The following is a 13702-nucleotide window of genomic DNA, read 5'->3' as shown; positions in this document are numbered from 1 at the left end:
GTCTTTGGTGAACATGAAGATAAGCAGATCCAATAAGGACTTTATTTCTTGTGCATGCAACCCTGCCATCCAATATACTATATGTAAGGATAAAATACAGACACAGACTTAACATGATTTCCAAGGTATGCTTTGACACAGATCATCTTTGAGGATTCTTGTGCCTTTCTGTTTGTAGCAAACAGTTTCTGAAGAGCAGGAGCAATATTAATTCTAAATGTGAGCAATTGAAACTTGGCAATTTGAAGTTGAAATGCTCACTTAACTACTTTAACAGTATATAGCATTTCATCGCAGAGGCCTCAGAGTGGACAGTCTTAAACATCAGACAACAGATGTTTCACACCCTTTCTCTTGGGATAGTTTGGCTCCCATGGGCTTCAAAGAAAAAAAATGCTATCAGAAAGGAAAGGAAAATGGGGTTACACATTCACAGACCAACTCTCCTGCAAAATAGCAAGTGGCTAGCAAGGTACCACAAACCTCATCTAGTCATGGACGTGGTATTGAAACAATTAAAGAAGTGTTATTCTTTGCCCACAAATGTATAGCTCATTGCTAATTGTGCAGCACGACATTAAAGAAAAAACTAATTTTTTTAAAAAAAAACAAGCCAATTTATTTATTTATTTATTTATTTATTTATTTATTTATTTATTGGCCAAAGAGCATCTCCCCTGTTTTTCTTGGTAGGCAGGGACTGCTCCAGCATGACACTACTAGTGCCCTCCACCCCCAGGTCTCAGTCACTCACTGAAAGTCTCCCTTACTTGGTTTGCTTACCTACAGGTGGCAATGACAGCACCAATGCCTCAGTGAGCCAACTATGCAGACTGATTTAAAGAAAGCCACTGCCTGCTGAGGTACTCAGTTTTAACCTCAGTTCTTAGTCCTTCGCTGGGTTTCCTTTGGTTACAGCACTGCTGGCCCTAACCCAGGCAGGCATGCCCCCAAAGCATCCTGGCCTCTCCAGAATGGGCTTCAAGGCTCTCAGCAGAAAGCCTGCACAGAGCCAAGGACTAGTAGTATCTGAGATCCTTTCAGATCTGGTCCAGAGGACAAGGTAAGGAGGTGTGAGTCTTGGGCTGAGTATGGGCAGAGGTCACACTGTCCCACTGTGGGGATCTTGAAGAGGTAGCTTTTCACAGTCGCCCCACAAGTCCAGGGCGCCCTCAGCCCTGGTCTCAACGGTTAGGTAGTGAGTTTGATTGCTAGTCCTTCTGCTAGAAAATGACCCGGAAGCGGGAAGTCAGGACCTTGCTTCGGTCTTCAACTAACTCATGGACTCTCTTGCACAAGCCACAGATGCTCATTACGATTCTTTCTACGTGCAACATGTGGGGGACGAAGCAGTTTCATATCTCTTGGTATTATCTGCCGTCCAAAGCATTTTCTTTGAGAGGAAAATGGAAACGCAGCTGCGCCGTGGGATCGGCCAGTGAGAGCCAAAGCTCCCCCTCCGTCTCCCTGTGACTGCTGGGCGCGGAGGCTCCTCCCGAAAGCCACTTGGGTTGGGGACGCCCAGAGGTTGCCCTGGCAGGAGCGGGATGGGGCCTGGGCGAAGACTCGCCTTTGTCCAGTTCCTCTCGTTTCCAGAACCATCAGGGTGGGAGGGATAGCATGGCTCTGCTGTAGGGAGGGCATTTGGCTCCTAGACCGCGGGAATGCCCTGCTAGAGAGGCTCTGTCACACTCTGCCTTGGCAACTTCAAGCCAGTAGGTCCTGCCTCACTGGGTCCCGCGGCGGCCCGCTGCGTCCCAGGCTCAAAGGGTTAAGCAGGTGCCTGGCCGGGAGAAGCGCGATTGGCCCTGGGTCAGGGCGGCGTGGCAGTCACAGTTACTTGGGTTTGTGTGGAGGGTGCAGCGACAGCTAGTCCCTCAGCTGCAGCGTCCAGCTGTGTGCGGAATGGGAAGGAGAGTACCAGAAGGGAAAATCACCACCACCATCACCGCCACAATCACCACCACCAGCAGCAGCAGCCGCAGCCGCAGCCGCAGCGGCAGCCGCAGCCGCAGCCGCAGCAGCAGCAGCAGCAGCAGCAGCAGCAGCAGCAGCAGCATCAGCAGCAGCAGCGAAGCTGGGCAAGGGGTTTGAGTGCGGGACACTAGCGGAGCACGAGCCCAGCGTCTCTCAAGGGCTGTGCCCGCCTGCATCTCATAACTCGACTCCCGCTTACCAGCCAGAAGATTGGGAAGAAAGTGTGCAACCCGGGTCCTGGGCAGGGGTGGCAGAAACCATCAAATCCCATGTCCCCCTTCCCCCAGCTCAGTAAAACCCCAGCAAGTCTCACTAAAAAAGACGCATCCAAACCACAAGTATCCCTCCTCACCCCCTAATGAAAGGCGGATGTAACAATGTGAAGTAACTGGAAGGCGCGAGGAAATAAATGCACGTGTTTTCTCTTTTTGTTTTCTTGGTGGTTGGAATTCGCAGAGTTCGTTTCAATTGTGGCTACTGATTTATTTGTTTCCACGGTCAAAGGGGGCGTTAAGAGGTGGATCACTAGTGCAAACTCGGCTCTAGCTGGACCGACAGACCCCACCTCACAAGTTTCCCAGGACCAACTCTTCCGCTCACCAGGAGCGGGAAGAGCCCTTTCTTTTAAGCGGTCCAAACTCTCTATTGTACAAAAGCGCCCCCCACTCCCTCCGCCTTTGCAAACCACCTCTCCGAGATAAGTATCAAGTTCTCCAGGAACCCAACTTGCGCTTGGCTACACGGCTTAGTATGGAGAATAGGGTCAAAGAGGGGTCTGGGGTGAAACGGGAAGCTCTGCGCCCCATTCCTACACCCGCGGGCTGGGATCCCGGTTTCTGGCAGCCACAGAAGGCTGGAGCTTGCCTAGATGGTGGTTATTTCTCCAGAGAAAGGAGGAGAGAGAGCGCACCACAGTCTTGCACTTTGGATCGGAAGTGTGCTCTGCGTGTGTGTGTGTGTGTGTGTGTGTGTGTGTGTGTGTGTGTGTGTGTGTGTGTATGTGTAGAAGAGGGAGGGAAAGAAATGTACCCTCCACTGCCCGTTATTCCCTTGCACCGGCCAAGTCCTCGCCAAGCCTCCCGGTGCATCCTTCCTCCTCCACCCCCTCCCCTTCTTCCCTCAGCTGGGCTCGCGCGGCGCTGCTGGAGCAGCCAGTGAGAGCAACATCCTGGAAAGAGGGGGGAGCAACAGTGCCCCCCAAAAGGGAGAAAAGGCCCCACCCTGACACGTTTTGCTGTTTGCAAGTCCCTCGCACACACCCCCCACCTCCTCCTCGCCCCCCTTCCACCTCAGCCCGCTGCGCGCACATCAAAGCGCCTCTCCGCCGCGCACAGTGGCCGCGGCTCACTAATGGGATTGCAGGCTGGTGCCTGGCTCCGCTGCTGCCGCCGCCGCCGCTCACGCCGCTGCTGCTGCCGCCGCCACCCGAACCGAGCCTGAGCCCCCGCCAGCCTGAGCCCAGAGCAACCGTGCCTGGGGCTCCAAGCCGCGGCGATGATCCGAATCTTTCCGGATTTCAGCGTGCAGGTGACGGCCGCGGCGGCCGGCGGGGCAACCGCTGGGGTACCGGCCGGTGCGGGCATGGGGAGGGCCGGAGCCGCGGCCAACGGCACCCCGCAGAACGTCCAGGGCATCACCTCCTACCAGCAGCGGTGAGTAATCCCGCCCGAGCTGGGATAGTGCCCCTGCCCCGGGCCCTGGGGTGGGACTCACTTTGCTCTTGTTTTGTGCCTGAGAACACTCACGCATACCGTTAGGGCTCACTTTGCCTGCTCCCTGTGCTACAGAAGGAAAGGGGGGAATTACACAATCTGAACTGAAAAGCACTCTAGTGCACTGGCGAAGTGAAGTCATCCTTTGCCCTCTGCCAGGCCCTGAACGTAGAGTCTCAGCCCCGAGTAGCCAGAGAGTTCCGGTGAAGTCTGAGACGCCGCACTGGATGCTTTTGCAAAGTTTGGGCTTCCTCTCCCCTTCCAGCAAAATGTTCTCAATGTCTCTGCCAGTGCGAATCCGCGCTGACGGACAGCCAGGGGAGCAATTGATCATCGGAGGCTGATTGATCGTTTGTTTCCAAATAGGGTAGAAACGATTTTCATGTGCAGCGATAGACTTGTAATTCTACCTAAAAGTGTGATCATGTCACCTGTTACTACAAGGAAATACGACGTGAAATCCGAATCTCTTAGGCGCTGTTAGTATTCATCTTAAACGCATTATAATGCAAATGGATGAGATTCCAAGATACAAGAAGCAAATTTTACAAAAGTTAGGCTTGGAAGGAAGTTTTAAGGTAGAATTTACTTGTATTTTTTCTAGATTAAAAACTGATTGCCACTGAAACATGGAACACCCTTTGATTCGGTTAGGAAATAAAGAGAAATTAATTTATCACCAACAGCTCTCTAACCCTAAAGTTTTTCCTTAAGGATAACTTTCGATTTTCCAAGATTTTATTGACAATGTGATCTACAAAAACGCTATGAGAAAAACCAACAATGTAATCAAAAAAGGTAAACTCTTCATTCATGGGGCTCAATTTTATGGTAGATGGAAGGGGGAAAAAAGAGCACATAAGAGTGTGAAATTAAATATTTGTGTTTCCCAGATTGTACACGATTAAACATCTGAGAGATTTGCCAATGGCATTTAGCCTAAAAATACACAATGCATAATTCAAATTACCATTTTACCTCATATTTGAAACTTCATTGATTTGAGAACCCTTGGTTTGAAACAACAGTATTTAAACTGCAAAGGTTACAGTAATCTGTCATTGCTATATTTTGTGCCTTGTAACCAGTGGCCCAGTGACTAGATTTTGTCTAACACAGTATATTCCAAGTTCAGTTCATGTAACTGCAAATATTCTGTAGAAGACTTCATTACATGCCCTGCTTATTGTCAAAAGTTTAAAAAAGAAGTCATTGAAAATAACTCAAAAGGCGGCTAATCTTGGTCAAAGAGATTTTTTTTTTTTTTGCTTAAATTATTTTAGACTTGTTTTACTCCAGCAGTTACAAGAACCTTTAATAAAAAAGATCTGGACATCTTCCAAACATAGAACACCAGTAGAGAATTCATTTTTCCTTTTTATGGTTCAGGTATGGATTTTGGTCATTTATAAAACATTTAAATAACAATAGGATCCAGCGGTCACTTTAACTAGGAAGTGTAGGCAATAGTGACAATAGTGTGGTTTGTGAAGAAGAGATTCAAGGGTCAGAAATGTCACATGGCCTTTGGACAATTCCAGGGACCTCCAGGAACTGGAACTGACCTATAAGATGTAAATTGGCCATAAGGGGCTGTCAAGAATCTAGGCTTTTAGGTTTTTTTTCTCAGCATTGGCATTGTCCTTTAGAAACAGATGATCTTGGGGTTCATCTTCCTTCAAGTCAGGAGCACCAGGGACAGTCTCTGCAGTGTCTGCCTCAACACTTCCCTTTGACACTTCTTTTTGGGACTCAGGCCACTTGTTAAACCTCAATCTCACTGATCTTCTAAAGACAAGGGTTTTAAAAAAGAATTCTCAAAGTCCTCCTTTGGTGTGCTTTATTCCTGCCGTTGATTTGATTTAAATGTTCTCTTATAGGGACAGAAGGTAAGATGATAGTAATGACAGTGAAGTTTCCTTTGGTTTTGTTACTCAGCTCTCATGACACCTGTTACTGTCTTTAATTTTAGTTAATGTGGGGGCAGAAGAGTTGGGCAAGAAAATTACTGGCAGGTGTTGGAGGTAAGGTTTAAGCCAGGAGTCTCCTTTCACAGTTCACCAGCACAGGCTTCAGGGTTCTGAGGGTAGATTTAATTTCCACCCAGATACCTGGGCACATCATTAAAATTAAAAAAAAATATATTTGGGGGAAGTTTGATGGGGGTGATAGGAGTGGGTTTTCAAGCAGTGGTCTGCCTGTGGAGATAACACAAACTTCTCTTATTTGTCACCTTTGGGCAGAATTGCCCTAGATTGTATCTCTTCTGGAAGGAGAACTTCCACCAGGCTAACTCTCCCCCTCCTTTGCTAGCCCCCATTTGTCTTGTAAGCAGCACCCTTCACTGATCCAGTTCATTTCTCAACCATTCTCTATTTCTTCTACCTGTGGAGTGTCCTAATGACGACTCCAAAGAGTATTCAACATCCTGAAGATGTCTGCACCTTTTACCACCATACATTTGTGTATTCAGTGGAGGTTCAGAATCCCTTCCCTACTTTACAGGAAGGGGACACCTATTGGGTACCTACCCGGCCCCATAAGCGGAAGGCATGGATGGCTTCACTTAAGAATGTTTCCCATCAGACTCTCTCATTTGTTCAATGTGGAGCTGTCTTGGGTGTCTTTCTTGCCTGGCTAATGTAGTGCAGGGCTGGCCCTAGTCTGAAAAAAAAAAAAAAAAAAAAAAAAAAAAGGGAGTTGCCCTCTTTCCGTAGAGGCACAGTGGACAAATGCTCTGCCCAGGGTCTCTTCAGGCAATAGGATTCCCGCTGGCTCTGCATTGAGTCGCCGTTTCTCTAGGCCTGGCTGGGCAGTTTAATGATGAGGTGACCGGACTAGATTCCAGAGGCCAGCAATCCAGTCCTAGGTACTAGGACCTGGCTCTGCAATGGCATTTGTATGTAACTGCATTTCAAGGCATGGGGACTGGCCTGTGAACCCTGGGGTCAGCATATCTGTAAGCACGTGAAAAAAATGCAGATGTTCCAGCTCTGGCTCCTGGCTGAGGGCGCCAGAGTCACAAGGTGCAGGTCCTGCATCCTTGCTCAGAGACACAGGGCTGTTGGGCCTGCTGGCCTTGGCTAGCTCAAGACACATCACCTCACGCTTTTATTTCCACTGCCCCTTACCGCCCCCCCCCCCACCAGGACGGTCCAACCCACTCTCTTGGCATTGTAATCTCCACTCTCTTTTCTGCAGGCTGAAATACTCTAGAGAAGGGAAGTGTTTGAAACTGCAACTGCAACTGAGTGGCGTTGTTGCGCCAGCAGCCGAGCTTCCCAGTCCCCAAATGAGAGAGAGGGAGAGGGAAGGAGGGAGGGAGGGAGGGAGGGAGGGAGAGAGAGAGAGAGAGAGAGAGAGAGAGAGAGAGAGAGAGAGAGAGAGAGAGAGAGGCACGGAGGGAGGGAGGAAGGAAAGGGAGAGAGGGTAAGAGGGAGGAGAAAGAGAAAACAGAGACAGAGACACCTAGAGACACACAGAGAGTGGGAGGGAGGGATGAAGGGAGAAGAGAGAGAGAGAGAGAGAGAGAGAGAGAGAGAGAGAGAGGAAAGGAGGAGGGGGAGGGGAAGGGGGTGTGTATCTGCTTGCAGGCGGAGAAACAGCTCTGGAGCAAAGCAGCTGGAAAATGCCCAGAAATACTTTCCCAGTGGTCAAGCTGGGAACCCCCTGCGTGTTCTCCCCCTCCGGGTCCCTCCACTCTTAGGCCCCCGCCGTCCGTCCCCCCCAACCCCCGCCTGCCAGGAGGGTGTGCTCCCCACCTGCCCACGGGCCCGACCCCGGTGGCTGCGGCGAGGGCGCTTGCGGCGCGCGCCGGCCCGAGCACCCGGAGGCCCTGGCCGGGTTGCCCGCGGGGGACCGCGCGGGCCGCCTCCCCCGCCGCCCGCCCCTCCTCCGCCGCCGCCCGCGCCGGCCGCCTGTCTCCGCGCCGGGCATGTCTCGGGAGCCGGGGCGGCCCGGGCCGCGCGCTGTGGCAGCGCATGGACGGCGGCGGCGGCCGAGCGGGAGGACCAGGCTCGGCGGCCCAGGAGGCGGCGACCTGCGGCGGGGAGCACTACGGGCGCGAGGGGACGTCCGGCCGCCGGCGACGCTCGGGCCCCACTACTTTCCCGTAGCCTCCCAGCCTCAGCAGCGCGGCCACCGCCGCCACGGCCACGGCCACGGCCGCCGCCCGCCGGGCCCCCCGAGCGCCGAGCAGCCCGCACTCTCTCCCGCGCAGCCCACGCACACGCCACACCCCCGCCCTCCCCACGCCCCGCCCCGGAGGGGGGGAGCGAGGCAAAAAGTAAGAGAGGAAAAAAAATTGCAGGAAGATGGCGCCCACCAAGCCCAGCTTTCAGCAGGATCCTTCCAGGCGAGAACGGTAACACTTTTCTGTTTATTGAACCTGCCGCCCGCGCCCAGCTCCCGCCGCCGGCTGGGGTGGCGGGCTCACTCCCTCCGCAGCCCTCCTCGGGGCCCGGCCCGCGGTCCCGGGGGCGGGGGGCTGCGCTGCCGGGGTCCCGCGCGCATTGTCCGCCCGCGGCGGCTGCGGCAGCGAGCGGCTCTGGCGGCGGCGGGCGGCGAGCAGTCGCACTCCTAAGCTCGGCGAATGGAGTGACTCGCTGATGGAAAAAAAAAAAAAAAAAAACAGGAGGAAAAAAAAAGCAAAAGAAAGAGAGGAAAAAAGATAAAAAAAAAAAAAAGACAAAACCCCAAAGAGAAGGCACTGTGTGTGCCGGGAGCCGCGGGAGGGAGGGAGGGAGGGGGCCGGGGATCCCTGGCCACCGCAGGTCCCGCGGCAGCTGCTCTCTAGGAAGGGAGTGAGCTGGGGAGGGGGAGGGGAGGGGGAGGAGGCCGGGGCGGGAGCGGAGCGCAGGGCTCGAGGGGCAGTCTCCGAGAGCTGCTAGGCCAGGCGGGCTCAGCCAGGCGCGCCGCCTCCCGCTGCTGCTGCTGCCCTGGGCCGGGCAACTTGTGGGTCCCCGACTCTGCCTCCCCCCTTACCCCCCGCTCTTGCCCTCCCTTTCTCTCCACTCCCTCTCCAGGAAAAAAAAATAATAAGAGAGAAAGAAAAAGAAAGATGAAACCCCCTTTAGTCTAAATGAGCAAACAAACAGCAAGATCCAAAATGTGTCAGTGGTCTGAGCATCTCTACCCGGTTAGTTACTGTTTGGGGATGTGTGTTTGAAAAAGTTCCTGGTGAGAATTGCATATCCAGGCAAGGGGCTCAGTGGAGCATGTCTGTCTGAAGTTAGTTAAACTACTAGAGCCAACGGGAAAGGGAGTTTGTGTTCAAAACATCCCTAACCATCCTACGTGAACAGCATTGTTAGGCTTCCGAGTGGCTGAACCCCGCCCCCCAGCTCCAATGTGCTTCCCTCCCGCTGCCCATCCAGCCTACTTTGTTTAGAAGCCTATTTGCTATTAATTGACAGCGTTAATGACATTAATTGCGTATAGCATATCGGTTTGAGCAAAGTGAATATCTCTTTCTGTCTCCAAGAGGAAAGGCTCAGTAGGAAGTATGAAATGTTACCCGTTGATTCAAGAAGAAAACAAATACAGTCAGAGTTCCACAGGCTCCCTCACCCCCCATCAAGCGGTTCCTTCCTCACACGCTTAGGAGAACTTGAAAAGAAGCCGAGAGAAGTGCTTACTTAGATGCAAGACTTGGTTATCACATGGATAGTTTTATTTTTGACACAGCATAGCTTGAATGTATCAAGCGGAGATGGGGAGGCACGCAGACTACTGTTCATCTAGAAAACCTACTGTCTTGGGAGTTCTTTTTTATTTGTTTTTGGTATGCATTACCTCCACATAAAATAGTGATCAGGATTAAGGAAACAGCTTTTCAAAGTAGATGCATAGGCGACTAATTCTAAGGTCATGGATAATTCCGGTGAAAAGCATGTACTGGAGAACGAGTCATATGACATCCAGCTTTAAGAGATGTTAAATAATATCCACATTAATGGTTTCTTTCAAGCTAGAAAACCAGACGTCTGAAGATAGATGAAAATGAACATTTAGATCTTAATATTTGTGTCTCATGAAGAATTCACACCTTAAATATTTTATTCTTGTAGACAAATCTATTCCCAGAGCATTGTCCTAAGCTTTGAATGGTGACTTTCATTTAACAAGGTGATAAATACTTTGAAATCAGTTTACAATTGACCCCACCCCCTTGCCTCCCCATGGCTTCCCCCCCTCCTCGTCCTCCCTTCCTTCCTCTCTGCCTTCCTTTCCTCCTAGCTACTTCCTTCCCTTTTCTGCTGGTAGGAAATGCATTTACTGGGATGGCCCCAGTAATCTCTCTAGCAGAGGCCTATTTGTGTGCCATTTTGGGAATTTCTCTGAGATAGGAATCTTGAAGATAGAATTAATTTCTTGGGGAAACTTCATAGCCTGTGCATGAGTGCGTTCTTTATCACCTGTCTCCATTTGGCATTCCAGGAAGGTAAATCAAAGTGTGCGATTTGTTATTCTGCTCCACTTGAGAGCTGAACTAAATAACACTTGGTCTGAAATTCTGATTGAAGTTGTAGGAGGATATACTGTATTTAATTTAATGTCCTTTAATAGCATCTTGTTCAGCTTGGATGCTGTCATCTTAAAGGTTGGCTATAAGAAACTGTAACCTATAGGGAGAGGGAGGAGTAATAAGTGGCTAGGCGATGGAGGCTCTTTTAGAGAAGAAAGGAGGAGGGAGTTATAAACGGTTTGAAACAGTCATAACCACTAACTTGGCCCATTATCCAAACAGTTGTTTCATACCCCAAGGATTCACTGGGTTACCGGGATTTTAAATGCTCTTAACACTTTTCAGGTGTAAAAGTCACACGTAGAAGTTGTTTTCATTTTGTAACGAGAAATGAGAAAGTCAGATGGTTTGTTTAAAAGGAAGTTGTTTTTCATAGAACCTTCTTTCAACTAAGTCTGTCATTCTACCGTGGTTTGTACTTTGGGCCTGGAATCGGCTGGTAACTGGTATTTCTCTGCAGTAACAGCTGAACACCAATATGTGGGTGAATGATGGTTTTTCTATGGATCTGTTTTAAGCGTTTTTTTGGTCAATTTATTTAAAGAGTGGCTCCCAACTTACTGATCCCACACAGCTGTTTATGGGCACATGCCTGTTCTTCAGATACACCCACCATCAAAACTAAGGGAAATATATTGTTTTTATTGTATGACTAATGTATCAAGTGTCCACTTGTAACAGTGTGCAAGGGTTCTTTCTGTACAGTCAGGTGCAGAGAAGCTTGTTCTTGATAATGTCTTTAGTGACAGCTTAGCACTCCTTAAACGTCCCTGAGTCATGCGTACAAAGAGTATGGCCCTGGAGCTTGAGAGAATGAGTTGAAAACCTTGTGTATATACACTTGTTTGATTTTCTTTAAACTCTAATAGGCTGCAAATTATATGGCACTGCCGCAGAGTTGTTCCGCTCTATGGACCTATAACCAAGAAAATTAGAGAGAAGTGTCAAGCATGTGCTGTGCCCATGCTGGTTTGCAAGGCATTAAAAGGTAGAGGTGGTGGTGGGCACTTTTCCTAAGGTATTCCTACAGCGCTAGCTTAAACAGTGATAAATGATGATAGGCGTTGTCTAACACTTGCTTATATATATAAATAGCTCCACAAGATTTCTTAAATGATAATCGAAAACATGAAATAGGATGGCCTTCATATTACAAGGCCAAGGGTCTACAAATGGAAAAACTGAAATAATGAAATATTTCCAAGGCAACAGGCTGTCAACAAGAACTGTAATGCATGGGTATATCGTAGATCCACCACAGAGGATATTAGATGTCGAGGTTCCAGAGTCAGGAGTTACAGTGACCTGTGTTACATAGGACCCCACACATTACAGAATATTTTCTGACTCCCAATTTCTGATTTAAGAACTGAGAGATACAAAGAGACACTGCGAATGTGCAATGTGCCATTCACTAGAGATCTAGTGACGAGTTAAGTAGAATTCAACATCATTTAATTCTTTTTCCCAGTTTGTGATATTTTGTGAGTAAAGTTTAAGTGCTCATGTGAATACACACTATAATGTGTAATTACATCTGTTTGGGAACAAAACATGCCTTTGGTAGGTTTAGGCTCACATGTTACAAGTAAGCAGGCATCCGTGAGTCCTTGCCCTAACAGCCAGTACTTGCTGGTTGAAGCCTCCTACCTCATTCAAACTAGAAATTGAGCTCCGAGTGGAAAATTACTAGCAGCCAAATTTGACGAATGGCTTGCTGATGTGACAAAGTTCATGCATCTGGAAGGTCCCTAAGCAAACAGGATACTGGGGGAAGGATGAACTAGCAGGAAAGTCTTTGTTGAGAAATGTAGACATACGTGGGGAAGTCAGCAAAAGAAGCATCTCATAATGAAATAATGCAGGTTAGATGATGGTCAGAAATACCATATACCCCATACTAGTCAACCAATGGGAAGCCAGGGGAAGGGCCTTCACACTAAGGGATAAGACACTTGAGTAATACCCTTGGCTGTGTCTTCTCACCGGATAGCTGATCTTGCAAGACCACTGTTGAAAGTTTAACCCCACTGCTTTACAAGTCTCTAAGTCCATTCTTTGGGTGTGGGTGTGGGTGATTGTTCCCACACTATATGTAGTATGACTTAATGTTTTTGACTAGAAGTTATGCATAATTAACATCTTTCTTGGCAATAAATCAGCATTACATTGCCCTTTAAATAGAGCCCACAAATTAGGACAGATTTAGTGATAGGAGTTTTGATCTTCCCTTGCAATCCTTCTTTATAGCAACTATCTCATAGCAAAGTGATTTTATAGGAGTGCTGAGATTTCAGGGAACTCCTTTGGTTCCCTGCACAAGATCTTAGACTGAGACTCATGGGCATGCTACTATTTCATTTACTTAAATCGGGATCTGCTGCCCAGGGCCCCTGCTCTGTTGTGAGATTTTCTATGACCAGGTATATATTTATATACGTGTGTTTGATGTGCTACGAGGCAACCATGAGGGGAGATATAAAGGCGTGTCTATGAAGTGTCATTTAGAACATTTTGGAACTTCATGTGTAGGAGTATCTATAGGGCAACACACAGAATGTTTTCTCTTATAAACACCATCAAGTGCTCTAATATTAATAGTGACCCCAATGTAAACCTTACTATATTTGTTTTCCTTTTCTGAAATTACAGCTACCCCTTCTTGTGCAGAATGCTGCCAAATTTAAGGCACACTAAGCACTCAGGATATAGTGGCTGACTCCCAACGCCCTATTTATATGGTCATTTTTTCTACATTGTACCATTTAATTATTTTGAAGTTCTGAGTGTAACTCCTGCTGTTCTATACACATTTTTATGTGTATACAATTATATGCTGAAAATTTTAATAGATTGGTTAAGTGGATATTACTCTCTGGTTTTTAAATGCTCCCGTGGTTGCATGTACTGGATTTTTAAATCTACAATTAGATAAGAACTTCTACATTCATGAGAAAATTCAGTTGCTTGCATTAATGATGTTAGCATTGTCACAGTAAAGAGTGTGTCACAGTAAAGAGGCCTTCTTCTTTCTTCTCATTGGGCAGTGTAATAAACCAACTGTAACTGAATGGTATTTTTACTGCGCTGGGCCTCATTAGCATCAACAGGATATTTGCAGTATCAAGTTTGATAGACCCTTACATAGTTAGAATAATCTGTAGTAATATTAGTGTTAGTGTAGTGCATAAACAGGGCATGCACTGTTTACTAAGACTGGAATGACTGCTGCTGTCTCTGAAGTGCCAGGGGCAGGGACAACATTGAAGAATACTTGGGCTTGTTGTCTGTGTACATTTGTAAGGCGCAGAGCCTTGGTAAATTAAATGAAATACCATGTACTCTTGCATACAGAGTCACCAGAAACAAGAAGAAAATTCCATGTTTCCAAGGATCTGGGTGCTCCTGACCCCCAGACTACAAATATTGGTTAATTCTTTCACATCTTTACTTATGGAGCCTCCACCATGGCCTTGGTGACTGGAGC

The 13702-nt window shown here is 48.3% G+C and overlaps 1 protein-coding gene across 6 annotated transcripts in view; it reads left to right on the top strand.

The window, feature by feature from the left end:
- The first annotated feature begins 3471 nt into the window (after positions 1–3471).
- LOC100759473 (neuronal PAS domain-containing protein 3) overlaps positions 3472–13702 on the top strand; it is a 794410-nt gene continuing 784179 nt past the window's right edge. For all 6 annotated transcript variants that reach the window (XM_035445687.1, XM_035445688.1, XM_035445686.1 and 3 more), the window contains exon 1: positions 3472–3629. In XM_035445687.1, coding sequence (XP_035301578.1) covers positions 3472–3629 — 158 coding nt within the window. The remainder of the gene's footprint in view (positions 3630–13702) is intronic.

The sequence above is a fragment of the Cricetulus griseus genome, chromosome 5, assembly GCF_003668045.3.
Source record: "Cricetulus griseus strain 17A/GY chromosome 5, alternate assembly CriGri-PICRH-1.0, whole genome shotgun sequence".
Taxonomy (NCBI): domain Eukaryota; kingdom Metazoa; phylum Chordata; class Mammalia; order Rodentia; family Cricetidae; genus Cricetulus; species Cricetulus griseus.
This window is presented reverse-complemented; position numbering and strand designations above follow the sequence as displayed.